Below are 26,827 nucleotides of genomic sequence, written 5' to 3'. Positions count from 1 at the left end.
AAGAGAAATATAACGAGATCGAAGACGGGCGAATTTCCCCCCAACCCCCCTCTCTCTAATCCCCTTACAAAAACACATCAAGCATCGTACCGAAGCGACTAGCCGATTTTGGATCGCACAGGACTTTTGTCACGTTCTCTCTGTGTAACATATTATTATTATCTACAAGATACTGACACTAATTTTATCAATGAGATAACGAATACTATATGGTATTTGATTAGATTTAAATCAAACTTGAAAATTATGAAGGATGTCGACGAAATTATCGGGAAAATGTATGTTACGTATTAACCCTTTGAGTGCAAACCGTCGATAGATCGACTCTTTATTAATGCCTATAAAGTACGGAGCGTCGGAATACCGACTATTGCGCTGATTGCGACATGTATCGACCTGTACGGACGCGTCTTTATAAATAAGCATTTCAAATTATTTTTCTGTGTGTCAAGCATTGATTTTGTGGTTTTTTTTAAGTTAAACTCATTATAAAATATGTGAAAATAAAAGCTCAGCACTAAAAGGGTTAATACTGTTGTACAATGCTCCAAACGAACCCAATGAGTGAATGAACTTTTTACTGGTGGTAGGACCTCTTGTGAGTCCGCACGGGTAGGTACCACCGCCCCGCCTATTTCTGCCGTGAAGCAGTAATGCGTTTCGGTTTGAAGGGCGGGGCAGCCGTTGTGACTATACTGAGACCTTAGAACTATATCTCAAGGTGTGTGGCGCATTTACCTTGTAGATGTCTATGGGCTCCAGTAACCACTTAACATCAGGTGGGCTGTGAGCTCGTCCACACAGCTATGCAATAAAAAAAAAAAAAAAAAAAAAAAAAAAAAATGAACGAAGCACTAGTTCGCCGCGCTTGTCAAAGCTACATGATCAATCTAAACGATTATCCACACGACTGTACACAGTTAACGTACCAACGGTTTAATTTTTCTCAAAACTAAATTACTCATACCCGTTTGAATGCTCTTATTATATTCATAATTTATACTTCTATTTGTACTCGGTAAATACGTTGCAAAAATTTGGATGTACCTTTTTTTTATTGCTTAGATGGGCGGATGAGCTCACAGCCCACCTGGTGTTAAGTAGTTACTGGAGCTCATAGACATATACAACGTATAACCCACCTTGAGACATCAGTTCTAAGGTCTCAGTATAGTTACAACGGCTGCCCACCCTTCAAGCCGAAACGCATTACTGCTTCACGGCAGAAATAGGCAGGGTGGTGGTACCTACCCGTGCGGACTCACAAGAGGTCCTACCACCAGTTAAAAAAACCTATTCATTATTTCAAATACTATTTACTTGTTTTCGTATGAAACACTACATTACACCGTAGTCAAATTCGTTATGAACTCGATTTAGCTAAACTAATAAATAAACTCAAATAAATAAAAATATTACCCGTTATCTTCAAAGCCAATTGAAATAAAATAAATGAATTTCGGTTTTTTTCAATTATTATTAATATTAATAGTATAATTATTTAGAAGAGACCTCATTCGTACAACTCTACTACACATTGTACTTTTTTTAATATATTTACCTACACAGTATTTTTTTTTCTTTTTTTTGTAATTACAAACATTAAGGGCCAACATTAAGGAACTCTTAATTTTCTTTAAACGTCAATCTAATTAAAAATAATAAATTTCATAAATAAATAAATAAAACCGAAACAACAGTTATTTTACAATTAACTTTTAAATATAGTTCTGTATCGAGACACGCGCTACGAAAACTGAAGATCGCTGACTTTAATTGTATCACAAAGGTTTTATTACAAAAAATCGACTGTTCATTTTTCAATTCATTGCTCCATCCACCGACTAGTTTTCCGAAAACGCAATCAAATGAAGCAATTTTCCTTTTAATTGATATAATACGAAACATTAAAAACACTCCCACAAATTTCATTAATAAAAAATTAATAACATATCTATTATTTACAAGACTAAAATTCGAATTCTAAATTTTCTTTTCAACTACCCTCAAAAATGTTTTCTTTATTTTTTTCTACTTTTTACATATTTTTATTTCTATAGATTAGATAACGTTAAGTTGCATTGATTTTTTTCTTCATTTGGGCCACGGATACTTGTCCTTTAACGGTATGCTTATTGACGGTGGAATCGTTGGTGGCATGTACGGATTTCACCTAAAAGACAAAGATGAGGGCTTGTTAGGGGGTGAGTTAGAAGAAATTTAGAAAGTATAAATGGATGTACAGAGGATGTCGCTAATAGTAACTTAGGAGAATTAAGTAAGCATTTACTAACAAAAAAATATAAGGAAAGCCAATCGTGATAAGTGTTTTTTAAGTGATCTAAAAGTACTTAAATTGTAATAATTAACGATAATAAAAAAACCCGACACTTAAAAGAAATAATCCGAAATTTTATAACTCCTATTAGATTCTCAAATGCACAATGAGGTCTATATTTTGAAACAGCTTTGTATGTCTCGAGTGGATGATTCACTTTCCCGCCTAAGACGTTGCATAAAGGCGGGGGGTTGGGGGCGGGGGTTGCACCCACACCGCTGCCCCGGTAATGTCGATTGTACAGACAGCAAATGCCATCCCGGGTTGAAGTAACAGTGCGGGCACAGAGCAAGGGACTAGTGGATGATTATTGATAAAAAGTCCGAGTTTAACTAACTTTAATCCACACAATCTGTACAAATGTTCTATGTTATATATATGTATATATAAAAATGAATTGCTGTTCGTTAGTCTCGCTAAAACTCGAGAAAGGCTGGACCGATTTGGCTAATTTTGGTCTTCAATTACTTATGAGACGTCCAGAGAAGGTTTAAAAGGTAGATAAATATGAAAATGCTCGGAATTAAATAAAAATAACAATTTTGTTTTCCCTTTGATGTGTCCCCCGTCGGACGGATTCCTTTTGTTTGTTTTAAGTTTATTTTATACAAAAGCTTAGGTCTTTTATTTATCGATTGAGGCACTACGAAGTCTGCCGGGTCAGCTAGTAAATATTAAATTTTACGATCGCGAGGACTGCACCCGATTTCCGCGGTTACAGGTTGTAGAACGACTGTTATTCCTGTTCGAGTTTAGTTTTAAACAAACGCGCTATTTGCATTATTGGTTGCTAACATTTGGAACTGGTCGCACATACAGAAATCCATGAACGCTCTTCGATTTTAAATGAGCGTTTAGAACCTGCTGTATGTGGTAGTCAACCATTGGTCGTTTATACAGGGTGTATTATTGGCGTTTTCGAAAACGTAACGGGAATTAAAAAAACGATCTTAAATACAACTGAAAACGTCCTTCGTTTAGTAAACACAATCATTTTAGTTGTATATTTTGGAAACACGGACTTGAACGCTAAGATAGGTGGCAACCGCCTCCACGTTTCTTCGAAGCAAACGACCTTATCATCATTTTATATTTCATTGTTATTACATATAGAGTGCAACGCAAAAAACGTTATTTATATAAAAAAAATTGTGATTATCTTAACGCTATCACTTCTTCGTTTTTAATAACAAAGGCTGTATTTTGATTTTGTTTTTAAATATAATAATAACGATGTCACGCGATTTCATAAGCGCTTTAAAATTGTATTTTTTTTTTAGTTTTGTCAACCAATTTAAATAACAAACTCTATATTAGCCAATATGTGTCCCTAACAATCAATGAATACCATCTCCAACTCAATTCAGATTTAATACCGTGCATTAAATTCAATGTAAAGATGAAAATTGTTAATAATTTGATTGAAAATTAATAGTTATGCTGATGGTTAGATTAGTAGTAGCGCTGTTGAGCATTGGCTGCGGCTGTGAGTAGCGCGAAATTGCATTCAAGTTATACTTTTTGTAACACCCTGTATGTTCACAATGCGTGCACAAAGTGAATCTTATCATATTGTACAGAGTGTAAGGGAACCGCTGCTGAAGTCGAAACTGATCGAAGCGTATTTAAATTAGATCGCGGCATAATGAAAAAATAAAAATAGATTTGTTGCACGAACCATAAATCTCGTATAAATATAGTGAGAAATCAATCATTCAATAACACACGGCGGATTGCACGCTCCAGCGAGTTCGTTGACCTCGCACATCAGCTGATTCTTAAGTTTTATGCGATCGTGTCTCATATAAATATAGAGAAAAATCGCATTCAATTACACACGGCGGATATTGCACGCTCGAGCGAGTTCGTTGACCTCGCATATCAGCTGATCCTTGAGTTTTATGCGATCGTGCAACAAATAATAATATTAATAATCTTCACGAGCAGTTCCCGCACACCGTGTAGCGGTCAATGCGTCACCTCTGGACGGGGCGGCGGCTGCGGGCGCGGCGCGACGTGACGTTGCAGTCAAGGGGTTTTTGTAACGCCCTGTATATATATTATATTACACTCATACATTCAAGCGCGTACACAATCCAACATAAACATTTCAACGTGCCGCGACCTGACTATTATATCATTGCTGATGTCCATGAACAACGGTGACTATTTATAACAAGAGAGCCGTGTGCTCGTCAGACTATAATTGTCATAAAAGTATCGCGTTACTCACTTTGAGTGTTGCCAAGAGGTGTCTGATCATCAAAGCAATTAAAAAAATCAATGTGGAACATATTGCGATTTCATTAAATTAGATTCATATTTTAGGTTAACACTAAACCTACCGACAGTCATTGTGCATCATTCCTACGGTGCTTAGTTAAATTGACCGATAATTAAAAGACTTTGAAATTTTATTATTCAATGCATATATTATTATGTAGTTAATTCTTTTTGCATAATTATAAGTAAAGAATGAAAAAAATGTCTAATAGTTTCATATTGTATGCATATTCTAAGATTTATCTTATAGTTTAATAACAGTGTACATTTGTACATGTCTAAATTTGGTAAGTTTGTAAACAATCAATTCCAGCAATAGTGGTCGGTTTAGTGTTAATATATAACTAACTATCGATAGTAATCACATGGTGTCTAGTTGTCGTGTAGTGTGTCGTGTCGTGGCGTGTCTTGTCGTGGCATGTCGTGGCGTGGCGCGGCGGGTGCAGTCACCTCGTTGTTGGGCGGCGGCTGCGGCTGGGGCGCGGCGCGGCGCTGCAGCGAGGGCGAGCGTCGGTCGGCGGCGGCTGCGCTCTCCAGGTGGTGCTTGCGCTGGCGCAGGATCGTCCAGTCGAACGTGTAGTCGTACTGATAGTTCATCGTGCGGAACAGAATCCGGAACAACTGCAAACAAACGCATGAAGTTGAGCTTCCTCGTGCAGACCTCAATCGCTTGGTTATATACACAACTCATTGACATCAATCGGCATTTCGTCGTTGTCAAACCAAAATCTGCTATGTGCACTTTTTGAGATTTTTACTTTTTGACCTTTTCATATAGTTCACAGCCCTATCTACCGTATAAAAAAACTGTTATGTGTATATAGCTTTAATATTTACCTATAGCTTTCATTTCGTATAGTTCTTCAAAATTCACCTTCATATAAAAAAATTACAAAAGTGTTTTTACTTGTTAATTCAAAATAGAGGTTTTGCACATAGCAGATTTTGTTTTGACAGAAACGATTTGCAGACTTGTATTAAGATTCATCCTGGACATAAGACGCGGTCTGTGATAAGATTTAACCTGTCTATGGGATTTCTGAATGTAGGTCCCCCTCACTAGGGTATTATACTAGAAAAGAATTTCAGCAATAAAGAGCATCTACATAAGGTGAACTTTGCTAAAGACGCCACCTGCCAATTCTACATAGAGGATGTGGAAACTATTGTGTGTGTGATAGTAGTGGGGGAATTTTGCTGCTTATGGGGCAGTAGTCGCACAGTATGTTCAAAGGTTTATTTCTCTTCCTCTGACTGGATCAGCCGCAAGTTTCGGTTTGTACATAAAAGCCTACTAGATTATTTCCAAATCGAAAAAATTCTGCTGTTATTTAATTAAAATAAACTTATTTCAGCTCAACTCACCTGCCTAAGATACATGTAGTCAGGGCTCTCGTCGAAGGCGAGCCCGCGGCAGTAGTTGAGGAACATGGCGAACTCGGCCGGGAAGCCCTGTGAGGCAGAGCTGGTCGTGATTATGAGCCCACAGGGGACGCTGCGGTCAAACCGGACGTATACTCATACGTCTCAATACAATAATAATAAACTTAAATACTTAATTCAATGAATATTACTGGCCGTAGTGGTAGTCACATTTTGAAAACATTTTATTATTTAACCCTGTATGTTTGTTTGTTACGGAATCATTGAACGTCATTTTCACAGACTAAAAACGTTCGATCAATTTGACAATTTACACTCGCAACAAGATGTCAATGCTATTACTTTAGTACAGACCAAAAAAAAAAGTTAATTGTCAGTTCGTTTTCGTTTAGTTTTTAAAATACATATATTATTAATACCCAGATTTAGACGTCGTTCGCGGGCAAACGTTTTGTCGTGTTCGTGGCCCCTGGACAACACCACACATTTATTGCCAACAAGATGCGTCATGAGGTCGAAGTCATCAGTACTGGCCGACAAAAATGAGCAGAGTGGTGGTACCGACTCGTGCGGACACAAGATTAAACTAAAGCTTTATGAGTTTATATAACTCTACTGCTGTCCGTAGGTAAGTTTGCGGCCCACCTGACGGTGAGCCGGCATGCGCCATGCGTGGCGGACGTATGTCCGGTCTCACCTTGCACAGAACTTCAACGGGAGTGGACATTTTCTTTTCGCTGATGCGTTCGTACTTCTGCTTTTTCGTGATCGCCTTCAGACCTTGCCAGGGCAGAGCTCCTCTGTTCCGCAAATGGAAACAAAAATACCAAAAACATTAACACCTTAGTACAACTTCAAAGGATTCTCAAATAATGATCTGTATATTTTGTGATTTATGTAGGTACATTACGTTTTTTTTTTTTTGCTACTGAGGAGACAATCCTACGTCCCACCTGACGGTGAAAGACTAACTGTCCGTCATTGATGCCGTCAATGCCAGGGTCACAGCCAAACTGCTGCCTACTGACATTATACAAACATTATTTTACTATTCAAAATAATTAAGTTCATTGCGTTAACTTCATTAGGCTGAACTGATCACGAAAGCCGTCCGAGAGGCGTAGTCAGTACAGGACAGACAGTAACCGTCAGGAAAATGGAATCTAAACTTTTTTTTTTTTTTAATTAAGATTTTATGGCCTAGCAACATGACCTTTATAAGCCAATTCTTAAAATCTCTTAAAATGTAAAGCAAAATGAGATGAAGTTGATTAATTTGAGACATTAATTAATTGGCATGAGATTAAATGAAACGAGATGAGATTGTATGAATATAGTGTCAGTAAAATGGTAGTTATTTACTAATACTTTTTCGGTGGACTTCTTAGGATATGGGAGAAAAGCTACATCTAGCAGCTTTGTTCATTTTTTCACATTTCTTTATTTTTACAGATTAAACATTAAAAGCCTGAAGAAACACTAAATTAACAAAATAAAACAATTCACACAACTTCGATCTACGGGTTCCCATCAAAAATTTCCCTAAACTGTTCATAATTCGCTGTTAGCCATACATAAAACCATTAAAAGATTCAAAAGTCTAGGAAAATTTATAAAAAAAATACAGTTGACGCTCATTTCATCTTCCCGTTTTTTCTTCTAATAAAAGAATATATGCTTTATCTTCACGTAATGAATGATTTCAATAATTTTCCACAGTCCCTAAATGTTCCGAATGATAAAATATATTTTGTTAAAAAACTATCACATACTCCAGTTGATACGGACCAACAGTGAGTCCAATTGGGGTTCAAAGTAATAGGGTAATTTCGTTTCTATCATCTCTAGTACTGACTTCAATACAAATTACTTTTTTTTATAAAACAAGGATACAACATATTTGTTGCGTCATTAAAAAAATCTTCACCACAAGATTCAAAGAATATTACATGATAATTTGGACTTTCCAAAAAGTTCATTTCTTTAAAAAACTGGTTTAAGGATATGGCATCATGACTACCAAAGAAACAAAAAATGCATAAATGATGTCAATACACCCGACACACGTCTATACACATTATAATAGTTGTTAAAGTATGAAATTGCCTTTTTATTGTAATAGTAACTTCGAATTGATATAGAACCTTCATGGTTTGGGATTTTTGAGTGAAACTTTTTTTAAATGGTACCTATGACGTTCTTCTTTTAAAAAATGTGCAACATTCGATTATAAACTTTCAGTTGTTTTTGTTTATTCAGCTTACACAAGAAAGATGGATACTTCGAAAATGGATACTTCAATTTCATACTTTAACCCCTAATACTATTTATAATGTATGTACATTCCCATACACTTTCCCAACATGTGTCAAGTTATTTTTGTAAATAATTTTCCTCTTGTATGCGTCACAGATATTCCACATTTGTTGAGGGAAACACAAATAAGTTTAAATGGAAATTCCACACTCATGTAGTACGATACTATTTTTATCATATTTTCAGTAAATCATTTTTTTTTTAGCTTGGATGGGTGAACGAGCACACACCCACCTGATGTTAAGTGGTTACTGGAGCCCATACACATCTACAACGTAAATGCGCCACCCACCTTGAGATATAAGTTCTAAGGTCTCAAGTATAGTTACAATGGCTGCCCCACCCTTCAAACCGAAATGCATTACTGCTTCACGGCAGAAATAGGCAGGGTGTTGGTATCTACCCGTGCGAACTCAAAAGAGGTCCTACCATTTCGCGGGTTTGATTTTTATTACACGATGTCATTCCATCACCATGGAAGTCTATCGTGAACATTTGTTGAGTACGTATTTCATTAGAAAAATTGGTACACGTCTGGGATTCGAACACTGGTGCATCGCTCAACACGAACGCACCGGACGTCTAATCCTTTAGGCCACGACGACTTCAATATAAAAACTGCACCACACATTTTTTTTTCAATCTAATTTATCTTTTATTTTACTGGCAATGGACTGTATGACAATGGACTGACCTGTTGAAGTACATGAGCACGTATCCGAGGGACTCCATGTCGTCCCGGCGCGACTGCTCTATGCCGAGGTGGGCGTTGATGGAGGCGTAGCGCGCCGTGCCTGCAACAGAGCCGTGGCTGGGTCACGTTGTCAACTATACACATAGAGGAGCGAAAGGCTGTTTTTTTTTTGCCTACCTAAGCTGATAGCCTTAAAAGGCTATATCAGCGTAACCTTAACTAGTAGGTGAGCTCACGGGGCTCAAACCGGAGTGTTGCTAACGCTGACCCTAGCAAGAGCAGTGCTTCACAGAATCTACCACTGGATCGGAAAGGCGACCCACTAAGAATATCCGGCGAGAAACTCAATGGACTGTGTCTATGGGTTAATTCGCTCGTCGAGCCTTTCGTCGCAAGCGACGGGTTCGACGAGGACGGTGACCGGTGCTTGTGGTACCTAAAAGCACCGTTAATGGATGGCACCGTTAATGGATATGTTTTGTTTAACCGATATTTATCTTTAGGTGGCGCATTTACGTCGTAGATGTCTATGGGCTCCAGTAACCACTTAACACCAGGCGGGCTGTGAGCTCGTCCATCCGTCTAAGCAATAAAAAAAATCAAAATCGAATGTGCGTTTTATTTGATACCATAAAATTGGGGGGAATCGGAACACTTTTTAAGTTCCACATTGATTTTTATCGTTGTGGGTGGACGAGTCCAAAGGTTAAATGGTTACTGGAGCCCATGATAGACATTTAGAACGTAAATGCGCCCCCACCTTGAGATATGAGTTCTAAGGTCTCAGCATAGTTACAACGGCTGCCCCACCCTTCAAACCGAAACGCATTACTGCTTCACTGCAGAAATAGGTAGGGCGGTGGTACCTACCCGTGCGGACTCACAAGACGTCCTACCACCAGTAGAACTATCGTTGATTTAAATTTGTTCTAAATACTCTAATGTTTAAGAAAGAGAGACAGACCTGTAAGATTTTTATCTTCGCGGTAAGAGATGTGAGCCCGGGTGCGAAGGTCTCTGTATTTCTTCGCGAGTCCAAAGTCGATCATGTACAGCTTGTTGCAGTGCCGGCCGATGCCCATAAGGAAGTTGTCCGGCTTGATGTCGCGGTGGATGAAGCACTTGCAGTGGAGGAACTCGACACGATTCAGCATTTGATCTAAAAATAAGAGATCCTCACATTAGCATAACATGCAATCACATTTTTTTTTATTGCTTCGTTGGGTGGACGAGTGTTTACTGGAGCCCATAGACATTTACAAAGTAAATGCGCCACCCAACATTGAGATATAAGTTCTAAGGTCTCAGTATAGTTACACATAAATACATAAATATCACATAAATATACATCTATATATTAACACGTCAAGCTAAAAGTTTCTATTCATTTTTCACAAGAATTGCGAGGACGGAGGTATTATGAAATTTTCTAAACTTATAGAGAATATAGAGAGAGTGCAGAATGCTAATATATTTTCAAAATTAAGTATAAAAAATACATTAAATCAACAAACATTGCACACACTACCAAGTATTTGGCACCCACACGCATTTATACATTTTTGTTTATTATTAAAGACTACGGTCAAATTTAGAATAGATTAATATTGTTTGTCTTCAATTTTATTTGCCTATAATATAACCTTGGCAAAATCTGTGATTATAGAAGTAAAATCTTTAACAATAGAACCATAATAATGTTCAAACTTATAACTTCAATTATAGTGGAATTTCGACTACTGAGCGACCACTGGTATATCTAAATATACCTAAAATCTCTGATAGCTTATAGTTTCCGAGCAATTGCTTCCAAACAATTGTGATATCAGCCTCATGGCTTCGAGGAGAGCCGGAACATGCGCGTTATAATGTACTACTAGTAAACAAATCTATTAACCCTTTCGCTACTATCGGCGAATTTATTCCACAGAACACCACCTATACACCATGGACGACTATAGACAACGGTTGAATATAACAGACTATACACGATGGGCGACTATAGACTCCGGCTGAACAACATCGCCTATACACTGGTGGTAGGACGTCTTGTGAGTCCGCACGGGTAAGTACCACCGCCCTACCTATTTCTGCCGTGAAGTAGTAATGCGTTTCCGTTTGAATGTGGGGCAACCGTTGTAACTATAGTGCGACTTTAGAACTATTTATCTCAAGGTGGGTGGCGGCATTTACGTTGTAGATGTCTATGGGCTTTGGTAACCACTTAACATACCAGGTGGGCCGTGATGTCGTCCACCCATCTAAGCTATAAAAAAAAACGCGATGTGCGAACTTTCAGTACGGAGCTCCTTTTTCTGTCTTTTCCAACCCTCAGACACAGCCCACTGAGTTTCTCGCCGGATCTTCCCAGTGGGTCGCGTTTCCGATCCGGTGGTAGATTCTGCGAAGCACTGCTCTTGCTAGGGCTAGTGTTCGCAACGTCGTCAGGTTTGAGCCCCGTGAGCTCACCTACTAGTTAAGGTTACGCTGATATTGCCTTTCAAGGCTCTCAGCTTAGGTAGGAAAAAAAAAGACTTTTTTCTGCGAGTCCTGTCGTAGCGAAAGGGTTAACATCCCCCAGCTAAGGATTGGCTTTACGATCCTAGCCTCTCACCTGCAAGCATTAGAACGGTTTTTATCGTGAACTGGCGGGTGCAGAAATTGAAGAGGTCCTCGAGCGAGGGGCCCAGCAGGTCCATGACCAGGATATTGTATTCGCGCTCGTAGCCGTACCATCTGGAAACGAATAAGGACCGATACAGTTATACGGAATACGGACATGAGAGGATTATTTTGTTTTGGAATTCTCCATACAAAATTGAATCGTGGTTTGTTAGATTAGCTTGATTTATGATTTTGTTTATTTGAGGTTTGGTTTAAGAAGCTTTGAATTGCAAATGCAGTCATAAATCTGTTTTTAATTTTCTTTCACACTTGGGCCATACAGAGGACCCTTTCTTTTGTTTTGAGTGGCTTGATAGCCTACTCTTGTAGAGGTGTATATTACTGTATATATATACAACTTTTTGTTAGCAAAACATCTGTAATTCTAAGTATGAGAAGAGAAACACAGATCTCATTATGATTTTTTTTTAAATGACGACTCTTAATTTTAAGAACTTTTCCCAAAACGTAATTCTTTTCAATAAATATTGCATATCCTATATGCTTTGTTAAATCTAAGGTGATCATATTTTTTCACGATTAACCTATCAATAACTTCCTAAAATTGTCACAAAGTAAAGTCAAGTGAAATTATTTAGAGCACGATTGCTTTGATCCTGCTCAGAGACTACCTTAGTCCTTTTCGACAGCGAAACCGTCATCTTCAGCTTTATTAAGAGAACCATTATTTAGCAGAGAACTCGAACTCACTACTAAAGATGTGCCTCGGTATTCCCACTGAGATCTATGGGCTCTGCATAGTCTTTAATACCAGATAGATCGCGAGCTATGCCGGCTATGGAATGAGCTCCCCTCCACGGTGTTTCCCGAGCACTATGACATGTCCTTCTTTAAACGAGGTTTTTGGAGAGTATTAAACGGTAGCTAGCGGCTTTGCTCTGCCCCAGGCATTGTTTAAGTCCATGGGCGACGGTAACCACTCACCATCAGGTGGGCCGTAGGCTCGTCTGCCTACAAGGGCAATAAAAAAAAGAGCTTCTTCGCCTAATTGGGCTAATATCTTTATTAGAATTGGATATAAGTAGTATATTATAGTATTACATGATTATGCTAGTCAAAGAATGCTTATGATTTGACGCTATACGGGGTATCTGGTCATTCTCCAACGTAACATCTATACTAATATTATAAAGAGGAAAGATTTGTTTGTTTGTTTGTTTCGAATAGGCTCCGAAACTACTGGACTGATTTGAAAAATTCTTTTTCCATTAGAAGCCGACATTTTCCTGATGAACATAGGCTACTTTTAAAAAAAAAAAAATTATTTTATTTTTTTGGTTTCATGTGTGTTTTAATGTTTCCGAAGCGAAGCGAGGGCGGGTCGCTAGTCAAACACTAAATGTATTTAGGCAAATAAAATTATATTTAATTAATAATTCTCGTGCCTTGCATTATCAATATAATTTGTCCATAAACCTATAACCAGCATATAACTATACATAGGTAATGAAAAAAAAAAAACCATGACTACACTATGGCATCATATCATTAGGCCATAGAAGTTTAAAAAAAAAAACGAATGATACGAAATGATTTGTTTACGGAAAAATAATATTATCGAAACTAAATTCGTTTCAATGTATAAATAAAAATTTCAAGGAAGACTTTCAGTTGTTTACACGAAAATAAACGGGTATTGAACGCAAATGCGGTGACGTAGGCATTAATTGAACTATACCTAACAATACAACGCAAATACAATTGTTTTCATTCATAATTTTAAATGGGAAGGTCGATATTATCGCTTATCGACATTATGATAAAAAAATATGGATGCTCGTGCAGATATAAAGACCTACATCACCTTCTTAAAGATTCTCCATTAAATTTGCATGTCTAGTTTTTTAAAAGAGCGCCTTTAATTTTGGCCAATATATTATAATAACATATGTAGTTGAAAATTACCCAATTCGTAATCTTTGTTTTAATTTTCTCCCAAAAATTGGAACTTTCCCAAGGAACATAAAAGATAAAACAATCGTAGCAATGACGTACAAAATTAATTTTCAAAACAGTCTCAGTACTCAAATAAATAATATTAAAAAAGCCGATGTATTTTCATATTAAGTGGCTTCACGTACAATATTATAGGCCAAAAATAGCCAAAAACTCAACACAGGTTTCAGTGGCCCATTTTTTTTTTTTTTTTTGTTGCCTTGATGTGTGGACGAGCTCACAGCCCACCTGGTGTTAAGTGGTTACTGGAGCCCATAGACATATACAACGTAAATGCGCCACACACCTTGAGATATAAGTTCAAAGGTCTCAGTATAGTTACAACGGCTGTCCCACCCTTCAAACCGAAACGCATTACTGTTTCACGGCAGAAATAGGCGGGGCGGTGGTACCTACCCGTGCGGACTCACAAGAGGTCCTACCACCAGTAAAATAATTATTTGATGACATAGAAAAACATTAACAAAAATTAATGATAATTATAATGGGGCCATTTAATTTAATTGAGACTTTAATTGAGAGTGCATATGTAATTATATAAATTAGTCAAAACTAATTATTTTATGTTTAGGTTAAAATATTCAAAACCCATTTGTTCACAATACTTACCTTATGTGTGGTATGCCTACACCCCCTTGGAGCATTTTATACACTCTGCTCTCATAGAGAAGTTGGGGGTGTCGGGCCTTTGTAGATTCAACTTTCACTGCCACCTCCTGCAAGAAAAATATTAACATGTATATCGCACAACAAATATAGCACATCCCTAAAGAAGTATTGTTACACAAAATTTATTTCATAAATGAATAACTCATTCACTATTCACATTAAACACACACAATTTTTATTCCTTTAGATAACACATTTTGGATTCATAGGAATTTATGTTACGATAGATATTCCTTGAATCCAATTGTAATTTATGTCTGATGTTTTAAAGGTGCCTTCAGTATTGATTAATACCGATTGTGTCAACCTAGTAAGAGAAGAATGTCTATGGAAGGTATATTTCAATGAAAGGTCTTTGGAAAAAGGCGTGTGGTACAAAACAATTCAAAGTCTACCATGGAAAACGCCATGGTTTGATTCTTGTAACCTTAATAGAACCACCCTAGTGACTGTTTTCAGACTTCGTTCCGGGCACATCCCACTCAATAAATTTGCTCATTTAATGGGGAAGGCTCCTGATCAAAATGTTCAGTTTGTGATGTAGTGGAAGACGCTTTTCACATTATGATGGAGTGTGCGCGGAATGATGATTTGAGACAACAATTCTTTGCAAAACATACAGATTCTCGACAAGTTGGAGGTGTAAATTGCGTATTAGTCTTTCCGGAATCCGAAATGGCTAAGTCACTTTATAAAATAGTGTTGGTGGGCCTTCAGAGACGATAACAGTTTTCTTTATTTTTTATATAATTTTTTGTTACTATCTTTTGTTGCACAATGGAGTGAGATATTCACTAAGTGAATAATCTCCTTAAATAAAGATAAGAAAAAAAAGTATTGATTAATGAGCTTTTGAAGTCATTATGGCCAAAAGGATAAGACGCCCGGTAGATTAGTATCGATCGATGCGTTTGTGTCGATCTTCAAAGCATGCACGCATGTATCAATTTTCTAATAAAATATTTGTTTAACAGATGTGATAATAATAAAACCCATAAAAAAAATTTTTGTGCAATTATTGGTGGTAGAGTGTCTTATAACCCTGCAAGAGAAGTAAGCACTATCCCGCCTTTTTCACCATGATGTACCAATGACGGATCATTTATAGAGTGGTGCAGTCATCATACTGCAGAACTGAGACTTACAACTCAAGGTGGATGACATTGTTGATGTCTATGTGCTCTGGTATTCATTTAACAACAGGTGGGCTGTGAACTCCTTTACAAATTTAAGCGTAAGAAAAGCGGTCATCTGCATAACGTCACACCTTGTTATGGTGGACTGAATCTCAGAAAAAAAGGTCAATTTTCAATTTAAATTATATAAACACAAATCATTAATAAGTGGGTATAGAAGTAGAGAGTAATGTGAGGAGGGGAAGTCTGGGGACCTGCTATGCTGACCCCACAGAATGTGAGATGAAACAGAAATTGTTAGTATCTCTAGCCTCTAAAGACACTAAAATCTTCTGAAGCATCAGGATATCTGAACCTACACACATGCAGATCAAAAGTTATACAGTTCGCTTAAAACACAGAGTAAATAATTTAAATTAGAACTGTAAACTATGACACTATCGATGATACACTGATATAGTGGTTACTATTTCACTACCTGCAAACAAAACAACCATACAACTGCTTATTATGGTTTCCAATTAGGAGAGTAAGACCATTATTATCCTAAAAGATTTAAGGCTTCAACCTCAGTATATGGACTGAAATTATCATTGACCAGTTTGCCTAATAACTTGGGCAGACTAATTTGCCTTTGAGACATAGGGTACATTCCTCAATTGAAAACTATGCACCTACGAGCTTGCCTTGATAGGTAACTATAGTAATTTATATATACAAATATTATTTGTTCTGCTATGAAGGATAGACAATATTTAATTAACATTCCCTGAGCTTCATTGCCCCAAAAAAAGGTTAAAAGGTTTCTTCATATGGGTTCCGAAATATAAACTTACAAGATGTGGAATACATTTATTTTAAACTAAATTGTTAGGTAAGCTTATAACAATCCATTTTCAGGATCCTTGAAATTGGGGTCAATGTCTCTATTGTTTTGAAGTGGTACACATTCTACTAAATTATGTCCAATCATTATTCTTTGGCCCTTCCCTAGTCACCTGGGGTCAGAGCAACATGTTTTCTCCTTCCATACTCCTCTATTATATACCATTTCTTCACTCACTCCATAGTCTTTCACGTGATCCATTCATTTTTACTTAGATCTACCTCTTCATCTAAAGACTTCAACATTCATAGTTAAAACTCTCTTAACAACCTCACCTAAATTATGTTCAATATATCCCTGAATTTAGCTTTGATTCATAGCTACATGAATAAGCTTAATCTTTTTAATTTTAATATCAAATTTTTCGTTCTTGATTTAGTTTTGAATTGAGTGTCAGTTAATGCAAATAAAACATTTTCTTGTCAATACCTTTGTATCATAACGTTACCATTGGCAACCATATACTTTTACAATGTTAATCATATAATAAACAATCATAAGCAAAAAGAAACCTAAGAAAATGTGACTTTTTTCTGTAACTCTTACCATTTACTCTTTATTTGTAAATTGTGTTTTTTTATAAATATAAGATTAGAGAAATATAATTCTTATTAACAAATTTATAAATCTTTAAATGAAAAGAATTAAATGTGACTTAAACAATTTTGCAAACAAACAAATGCCTTTTTTTCTAGACTTCTTTATATAATATTTCTTACGAAATTTCCCATTAATATGATGAATTACATAACTTTATTGTGCAATTTTGGTTTCTTTTAATATATCATTAGCATTTTTTGTTTATCAATTTCAAATTTTAACAAAGAATGATTAGTTATTATTGATATATAATTCTATATACGGTAATAGGTATAAACGCCTCGATGTATGTAGGTTGAATATATTTGGTAGAGGCATTGTTTCATTCGTAGTGTGGATGTGACCTACACAACACAGGAAATGAAATGTATCTTAATAAAACCAATTTCATACAACCTAGAGGTAAAGTGTTAATGAAATAATGTCTATCTATACGGTTATAATTAATGAGAATATTCGAAATGTGCCATGAACTGATAAAACCATTTCTGGGTTTATTAGATACGTCATCGTAGACAAAACGCGCCTCACCCCCCCTCGCGGTGGGAACAACGCACCCGACCTTAATCCTTTAGATTAACATAAGATATTAATGATGAAAAGGATAGAAATCATAATTACCTCGCCAGTTCCGATGTTGATAGCCAAATATATATCACCGAACGATCCACCACCGATCTTTTTCGACACCTTGTATTTTCCAGAAATCAATACTTCCGAACGAGATCTCCACGGGAACGACATTTTTACGTATTTGATACAAAACAAATGCACAAAGTCAAAATTATGATAATGAAATCACAAATTACGCACAATCCGAATGGAAACAGAGGTAAAATTCTAAACTACATTTCACAAGACAGTGGCTGAATGGAGCACAAAACATGGAGGATGGAGTGCGTTCTGAAATCGTCTAACCTCCGTTTTTACACTTTAATAAAAATAGTATGTGATTTAAAGACACAAAAAAGTTAAAATATAATTTATTACTAGTCCATAACTATTGTGTGTAATTAAAGACTTTTAATTTCAATATTCTTTGGATTCTTGATTTATTTCCGTAAAAAAATAATCGTAACACAGCTCTCTCAAGGAGTTTCAGAACGCGTAGTGTGCCCAGCGGTAAAAAATATTTTTGTGTAGCAAAAGTTGTACTTTTCGTATGTTAAATTTTTTGTCAAAATCTACTTTGGTTTTATTCTGAAGTTAATGATTTTTTTCAATCTTTAAATTATTTTTGCAATAATAACTCATTGTAAAAGGATTAAACAAATAGGTACTATATTTTTTGAATTTTATAATAATACTCTTACTTATTCTCTGTTGTACTAACATTATTGGTTCGGTATTATTGGTTTTTAAACATCAATGTTTAATGTATATCACGATCAGTAGACAATTAATAAGTTTACACTATTTCTTCCTTCAGTCATTAGCGAATACATAAATATATCATGTTTCCTACGAAATCGGAATAGCTGATTTTCCTAAAATCTGATACTATTTGAGTTGATATCATAATAATGACTAATTTCTGATTGTGAGGTAGAAAAGTCGTACAATAGAATTTAAGACATTTAAGATTTAAGTTCTAGAATTTGAGACGATGTCTATGGTTTTCGCCATTTAACACCAGGTGGGCTATGAGCAAGCCCACCGAACGAGAGCAAAAGTGACGTGCCGTGACGTCAGAAAGGAGTTTGCAATATTGTAAAAGTTTGCGTTGCATTGCGAAAGTAGGTGACCTAGTGACCTTCATGTTTAGATGAGGAGGTACAGACAATGTCGTACTGAAATCAATTATTACTCAAGAGGACAGCGGACTATAGCGAGGCAATAACGGAAATATATATTTAGTTCCGTAAATATCTCCGTGCTCGTTGTTTTTTTTTTAATTTAGCGACAGCAACTTAGACCACATCCATTAAAATATTTATAGTTATGATATTTTTGCACGCTCAAAAATAAATTTCTGTATCACTGGAACTAGATTATAATATCGATCACCATTAAATATTTTGCGTCAATCATGTTTTTTTTATTACTGTTGAGGGAGTTCATATAGTCCCTTCTTTATTTCGCCGTAAAGTCGTGTTTTATGTAATTAACACCACAGTTGAAATAATAGAACTTTTATTGTTGTAGCGGCATAATCAATTCTAAGTTATTATATAATATTATTTATTAAACACATTGTCATTATAAATTATTTTTACGTTTTTAAATTTTCGGCGGTAAAAAGGTCCCGTGTCACAAACTATATTCTTTTTCCCACCTCTCGTGCGTTCCGGCTTACGCATCATAAAAAGGTGCGTTCTTAAACGCCACACTGTAATGTAAATAGGCAGTCGAGCTCTTGGCCCTTTAAGCGGTTACCGGGCATCGTGAACATCATTGATCGCTTTAATAACGAAAACTCATATAACACTATAACCGGCTAAGATATCTAACGCTCGCAGGAGATAACAATAGTTGCATGCTGGTCACAACGATGGGTGTGTTTATGGTCCCACTAGCACTTGCAAACCACATAAATAATAATATCACTGGGTAGCGTTTTTTATTTTTAGCTGTGCTAATTTTTTTATTGTCCTTGTAGGCAGACGACCATACGGCCCACCTGATGGTGAGTGATTACCGTCGCCCATGGACTTCAGCAATGCCAGGGGCAGAGCCAAGCCGCTGCCTACCGTCAATTACTCTCCACTAGCCTCGTTTGAAGAAGGATTGTCATAGCGCTCGGGAAACACCGTGGAGAGGAGCTCATCCCAAAGCCCGATGGTACTTGGCAAAAAAGATCTCTGGAAACACTGTGGATGAACGCAGTGGCGCCAGGTAGTATGGATGAACTCTACTCCGTTGGCGGGCGGTGCGATGGTAAAAACGTAATGATGGTATCATCTCAAGCAATTCCTCAGAGCAATGTGCTCATTTTACCTCACGGAGAGTCAACGCCGGCTAAAAACATCGGAAATGCGAGGAGCATTAACATGTAGCTCTATTTTGGACGAAACGTTCTCGGACTCCGTAAGCTACATCACATTGTCATCCGTTCGTAATAATATAGGTAATTCTGCTGCAGAGATTCGAAATTTTGGGCAACTATTTGCATAGTCCATTTAATTCCAGAGAGCCATTTAAACTTTATATTTTGATAAAAATATAACAAAAAACTTCTTCGGGTATTCGAATGGTGTAAGCTTGATTGAGGTTCAATTAAAAACATTGAGCTGTACCTTACTGTTTTTTTTTAAATTTAGTGCCACTCTGAATATATCTGACCTTGGTATCTATTTTTCTGTGGCAAAACAATCATACATTGTACACTAGAAAAAAAACTGAGCGTTCCGGATTGAAGGGCACTGAAGCTATTACACTTACTATGCAATCGAGGCTTCAACATCGCGTTTAAAAGTGTGCTCTCTCTTGTAGTAAGCGCCGAACACGAGGTTTAGTTTTTTTTAGGTTCAAATTCATAGATAGCTGCCTTCTTGCTTTCTGTTCTTTCTTTTTTTAATTCGGATGAGATATAACATGTATAACGATGCATTTAGGGTACTGATGGGGCTGCCTCGATTCTGCCACGCATCGGGCATGTTTGCGGAGGCACGCATCGACGATTTCCATGCCATAATAAAAAAAATGATGCGCGTCCTTGTTCTGCAGAGTAGGGGCTAGCTGCAACGGCTTCTTGGCCATGATATTCTCGAGATTATATGGTGGACCTTTTCTCAGTCACTGTAGAGAGGTCCACAAAACGTGCTCGTAATTGTAAGCTATTGTAATTACAAATTTGTATGTACATATATATGTTGTTCTTTCTTTTGTTTTGTTACTATGTCCTTAATAACATATTTTTAATGAAATCACTGTTACTAACATTAATATGGATTAATTTAATCACTACATAGTATAAAACTAAGTCGCTTTCTCTGTCCCTATATCCCTATGTATGCTTAAATCTTTTAAACTACGCAACAGATTTTGATGCGGTTTTTTACTAGATAGTGATTGAAGAGGAATGTTTTTATGTATAATAACATCCATTAAATAGTGGAGAAATCAACAATAAATTACAGTTTTCGAAGCGAAGCGAGGGCGGGTTAGCTTCTTTGGGTCGTTCGTTAATTGAGTATGAACATTTCATATTTAAATGTACTATGTAGTTACCACAATATTCTAGGGTTGACGAATAAACTGGAAGTATTCATATCGTCCAAAATATTAAAATGATTTTTTTTACAGTTACTGAGACGCGGCATTTGAATGAGCTTGGATCTAAGTGCGTACATCCACCTATAGTAGAATTATTTTGTCCGTGCAGTTTGGGTCATAAAACACAGGCCGGCTAGGGCGGTGAGCATGTTGCGCGGGCGCAACGCCATTATCGATAAAAACAAATGAGTCATCGAAGGCAGGTACACGACGGTGGGGTGGTACACGAAGGGTGGTGAGACATTGTTGTTATGAGTCATTTGTACTTACCTGCAAATTATAGTACATTATGTCGAAGAGAAATGTGTTTTTATGCATTCGTTCTCTGAATTTCTTTAGTGACACAATGGCTACTCCTTTGTTTTGTATCAAAACGGCAGAATTTATTCAAAATAATATTTGCACGTGTTGTTATCAACAATGTGTTAAAAATTTTCACTGAAATAAGAATAGATCCCGAAAAGTTACAAATTGTTAATTTCTGCCGTTCTCGTTAACTTGCTGCGGCGATATGTGGTGTAAGTGCTCGATTAGTGATTTTTTCTTTCATTTTTATCACTAACCCACAAAATGACAAAACTAAATACACTATCGATAAAGCTTATCGACAATAATAAAGCGCATCACTATGCCCGTCCATAAGGCTCGTGAGTGGAAAAGAGAGCGAAATACTCGCTTCACCGCTCCGATTTTTTATGAACCAAACTGCACGGACAAAATAATTCTACTATAGATCGGTGTTTCCCAACGTGAGGCCCACGCCCCATAAGGAGGCAATTTGATAATTAAGGGGGGCAATCGCACTAACTTAATATAGAAAAACTTTACTATTAAAATTATTTTGAATTTAAATTTCAGTTTTTTATTATATGTTTTGAAATATTACTTACTATATTTTGATAACAAGTTCATAGTGATTTCTTCTTAAAACGTATCATGTATGTTTCTTAAGTGAACAAACCAATTTTTTAATGTTTAAAATTATGTATGGGAGGCATAAAAATTTTAGAAATGTTACAGTGGGGCAAGGCACAAAGAAATTTGGGAAGCACTGATCTAGATCGTCATCGTCGCTCGTGGATACCAATCGAAAAGGGCACGGTCCAACTTCTGCCTATCTATACACTGAAGACTTCCTTCGAACCTTCTTATGATAATAGTATTATTTAAGATACAATGAAGTAAACTTTATCTTTGCTTAATACTTAAGTGTTCATAGTGAAAACTTACGGCTCATCAATACCACTTGCTCACTGCAGCCCGTGTGAATGCCATCACTTTCTTATTAGAGGTTAGTTTAAAAGAAAAAGTCCCCTGGATTCTTAGTTCTTACGTCGCTGGCTGCAGACAGGTGCATATAAGTACAACCAAGTCAAAGAAACTCACTAATGTTTTTGTCATTTAAGATAAGTACCTATTCAATGTCTTAATAAGCCCTACTACGGGTTCCTAAGCATCTAGAGCAGGCCTGGGCAAATGGCGGCCTGCGGTAGAATTTTGTCTGGCCCGTGAAGCATTGTATATATTATTATTAAAAACACAAATATGTATTAGTTTTTGTCTAACATATAAGCAGGTGGGAGCCAAAATTTTCTCCCGGACAACCGCTCTTTTCAGCGCCTCCTATTCGAAATTATAATTATGATAATTGAGCAATTACAGTATGTATAATAGTCGCACAATTTGATTATTTATTATACTTATTATATCATATTATTGCATGAATAAACAAAATAACTTAAATTTAAAGCCGCCATTTTCTCCTGCGATATAGTAGAACGCAAGTTATTTTATATTAATTTTAATTTGGAGAAATATCTTTCTGCAATAAATTCGCGGAAAATTAAACGAAATAAAAGCTATAAAGAAAAAAAAACTGTTTGGCCCGAGGTCAAATTTTCATCTGCAATGTGGCCCGACAGTCAAAATATTTGCCCACCCCTAATCTAGAGGCCTGAGACGAGCCGGCGAAACAAAGTCGATGGACTTGTCTTTGTCGATTCTTGTATGTAATTATTATTTTATCGCCATTCAAAATATTTTAGATTTGATTTTTATTCGAAAATGTTATCTCTTCTAGTGGAAGACGTTCTTGAACGTGTGATACGTACATATCCACGCTATGTTGTCTACGAGCTTCGGTAACATGTGAAAAATATCAGGTTGTTCATGAGCACAGCACAGATTACTACACATTTGCAATTCGTTTGACACAACTCTGTTTTTTTTCTTTTTTCTTACCTAAGCTGGTAGCCTTGAGGGGCTATTCCAGCGTAACCTTAACTAGTAGGTGGAGCTCACGGGGCTCAAACCTGACGACGTTGCTAACACGAACCCTAGCAAGAGCCGTGCTTCGCAGAATCTACCACCGGATCGGAAACGCGACCCACTGAGAAGATCCGGCGAGAAACTCAGTGGGCTGTGTCTGAGGGTTAATTTATTCGTCGAGCCCTTCGTCGCAAGCGACGGGTTCGACGAGAACGGTGACCAGTGCTTGAAGTACCTAAAAGCACCGTTAGTGGATCGGGAGGATCCGAAATGACGTGTTTTGGGCGACGTCGACTGCTTTCTATTCTTTCCGCAGGATCGGGAATAGCGACTCTGTAATTTTACGTTCCCGCCAAAACTCAAGCACTAGAATTGTTTAGCATTTTTGTCTTTACTGTTTCACTCGTTTTTGATGTGAAACATCTATAGCCGCACGTAAAACCGATTTCTGGCGTGGCGACGCATGCCGTGGCGACGGGTCGCCATGCGCAATCGACTGTGCGATTCTCTCCCACTCGATCCGGCGTTAAGCCATCTCTCTCGCTACACTGAGCTCGGATAACTATATTGTATACTCCGCAGTGTATACAGTGTTGTTTACTACAGTACACATAAGCTGTGTTTTACTTGAAAACAAATTATTTTTTCATAATATTTTATTTTATCATTATGACATATTTAATTCCTATCACAATCTGTTCTTTTCTGCATATTACTTTTACAAAATAATGTCGATGTTGCACATCTGTTAGGCGTCCCGTGACGGCTGTTTTTTTTTTTTTAAATCATATTATTACTTAAAAAACAAAAAGTGTCACCCAACTACTTACTTTATATTTTTTCTAATCCTCTTCCAACTAGACGTCTATTAGGACATTTTATTCTCAATCCATAATCATTCAAATAATAATGTTTTTTTTTTCTATAGTCAAAGTCAATGAAACATAGACATTTCTTTAAAATAAACTAAGTTATCGTGTCAATATAATTTATTAAAAAGATTTTGACAGTGGTCTTGTGGAAGATTGTAGGTATATAATATAACAGCCTACTTACAGCCACTGGCAGTGATCACTACACTCAGATATATAGTCTGTAGTAAAAAGTCTGCCCAAAAAATAAATAAAATGGTACCCCACATATTAAGAATATATTAAGGTTCATAATTGAGTTTAAACATTTTTTAATTAAACATCATTATTGAAATGGTAGGTTGAACCCCAAACATGATTCTAATATTACAGAGAACTCTTTATTATCAAAGCTGCCTGATTCCAGATATGTTAATGTAATGTTACAATAAATATGTGTAAAATTTATAAAGTAACGTTACAACATACATATTAAGTTTCCTGGAAAGGAATTGACAGTGTTTGCTATTTTTGACTGGGTTTTAATTAGTATGGTATATTAAATTACAAATATTTCCAAAATTAAACTTAAATTTCTTTCATATGAAATGATATTCTGTTTTTCATAGTATTCATTGCATTCTGAATAGTCGCAAGCATTAGATGACCTCCAGTTCTTTGGCAGTAATGTCTTTGTTTTAAACTCAGAAAAGCAAATAATGAATCACAAATAAAATAAGTTTTTATTCATTAAATATTCTGCTAGGAACCTGTTGGTCATACCATTTTCATTTCAAGGAGCATCTCTACAAGCTCTTGGAAGAATCAGGGTTCCTGTGATCGATATTTCAAAAGTTGTTCCCTTTTTGGAAGATAAGAGGTACTTCACATCTGGCCAGACTTATGCTCTACAAAGTAAAGATCATGCTTCAAATGCCAAAACCAGGACCCTCAGATTGCAGTGCTTAAAGTTAACTAAGCAGTCTTGCACTTGTACACAGTTGGGTATGCAAAGAAATAAAAAAGTCAATTAGGTAGGTACATAAAAGTATATACTAAATTACTAAATCTAATCTGTTTCCTTAACAACTAGACATGTGTTTCTTCACACAAAATGTAAGAGCCACTTTTGGAGGCGGCAATTCCAATATACTCCTGCATCCATGAGTGACAATAGCTACTTAGCCTTAGGTCAGCTGCATGCTTATTTTCTATTGATGAGAGTAAAAAATTACTATCATTTGTTTGGGTGAACTCAGTCCAATTAGTAACCATTCTTTGAAGAACTTGTTGCTATCAAACCCACCAGTAACTTTCACAGATCTTTGTTTGAGAAAAAGTAAAAATATAAGTTATGAAAAATTTTTGATCTATGAATTGGGGCTTAAGCATTTCAATATCAGAATATAAAGCTGAGGATTGTTAAATGAATGGTAAAAAGAACTTCACAGACTAATTAAGCCTAAAACATTTGCTTCTTTAATTGATAAAATATTTTTTGTGGAAAGGTCTTCACACTTTTCTATTATAATCTACTGACATTTATATTTTGTGTTATATTTACATACTTTTCATAGATATTGTTTACACTTAAAATTTCTTAGTGTTTATGTTTTTAAATTTTAATTGTTATTTTTACAGATTAAAACTCACCTACCTCGTTTTCATTGCATACAAAATTTCCTAAGTATATGTCACCAAATGCTCCACCACCAATACGTCTTAAAATCCGAAATCTGTCATTTACAATTACTTCCGACCTAGGCCGCAAAAAAGGGGTCATTGTATTTTATTTACGTAATTTATAGTTCGTAAATAATACCCCATACAGTAAACACTTCACAACCGATGTATCATTACACTAAACATCACAATTTACATTAAAAATTTCGGAGCAAATGTCTTATAAACATTGATCATCACAAAGACAAACTAACACAGACTACACCTAACTTTTAGATTGACTGACAAATGCACTGACCAGCTGTTTGTCAGTTAGCATTTTTTTAAGGGATTTTATGACCTGGTAACTAAGACCTTTAAGTCATGTCTTATTTTAATTTATATTCATATTTTAATGAAAAATGATAATAAGGAGTGAAATGAAATTAAGATGATTAATTTGAGACATTAATTAACTGGGATGAAATTAAATGCAATGAAATGAGATGATATGGGATGAAATATAATTTCAGTAAAATGGTGGTCATCATTGGAATTGAAGTTCCTTAACAAGCCTTGCAGCAAGAGCCAATTCACTAATTAATTCACAAATCAAATCCGCAAAGTTATAATTTGCTTAATTACTGGTGGTAAGGCCTCTTGTGAGTCCGCACGGGTAAGTACCACCATCTTGCCTATTTCTGCCGTGAAGCAATAATGCGTTTCGGTTTCAAGGGTGGAGCAGCCGTTGTAACTATACTTGAGACCTTAGAACTTATATCTCAAGGTGGGTGGCCCATTTACGTTGTAGATGTATATGGGCTCCAATAACCACTTAACACCAGATGGGCTGTGAGCTCGTCCACTCATCTAAGCAATAAAAAA

The 26,827-nt window shown here is 36.3% G+C and overlaps 1 protein-coding gene across 10 annotated transcripts in view; it reads right to left on the bottom strand.

Moving 5' to 3' along the window:
- The window catches only part of CKIalpha (casein kinase I alpha), a 29,254-nt gene extending 2,991 nt beyond the window's left edge, over window positions 1-26,263 (bottom strand). Inside the window, exons 1-9 of one of the 10 annotated variants that reach the window (XR_016325505.1) lie at window positions 25,938-26,263; window positions 14,265-14,371; window positions 11,629-11,750; window positions 9,979-10,173; window positions 9,015-9,114; window positions 6,702-6,804; window positions 5,987-6,073; window positions 4,987-5,242; window positions 4,319-4,387 (exon numbers count right to left, since the gene is read on the bottom strand). Coding sequence is in view for 9 of the 10 variants with exons in the window: in XM_089738855.1 (XP_089594981.1) it covers window positions 2,072-2,173; window positions 5,072-5,242; window positions 5,987-6,073; window positions 6,702-6,804; window positions 9,015-9,114; window positions 9,979-10,173; window positions 11,629-11,750; window positions 14,265-14,371; window positions 25,938-26,063 (1,113 nt within the window). In the remaining variant the exon portion in view is untranslated. Of the gene's footprint in view, window positions 1-1,567; window positions 2,174-4,318; window positions 4,388-4,986; window positions 5,243-5,986; window positions 6,074-6,701; window positions 6,805-9,014; window positions 9,115-9,978; window positions 10,174-11,628; window positions 11,751-14,264; window positions 14,372-17,567; window positions 18,071-25,933 lie in introns of those variants that run through there. The other 9 variants (XM_028187909.2, XM_089738858.1, XM_028187911.2 and 6 more) reach the window with 9 other exon arrangements.
- Between the last annotated feature and the right edge of the window lie 564 nt (window positions 26,264-26,827).

Source organism: Bombyx mandarina, chromosome 26 (assembly GCF_030267445.1).
Source record: "Bombyx mandarina strain Sakado chromosome 26, ASM3026744v2".
Classification (NCBI taxonomy): Eukaryota; Metazoa; Arthropoda; class Insecta; order Lepidoptera; family Bombycidae; genus Bombyx; species Bombyx mandarina.
This window is presented reverse-complemented; position numbering and strand designations above follow the sequence as displayed.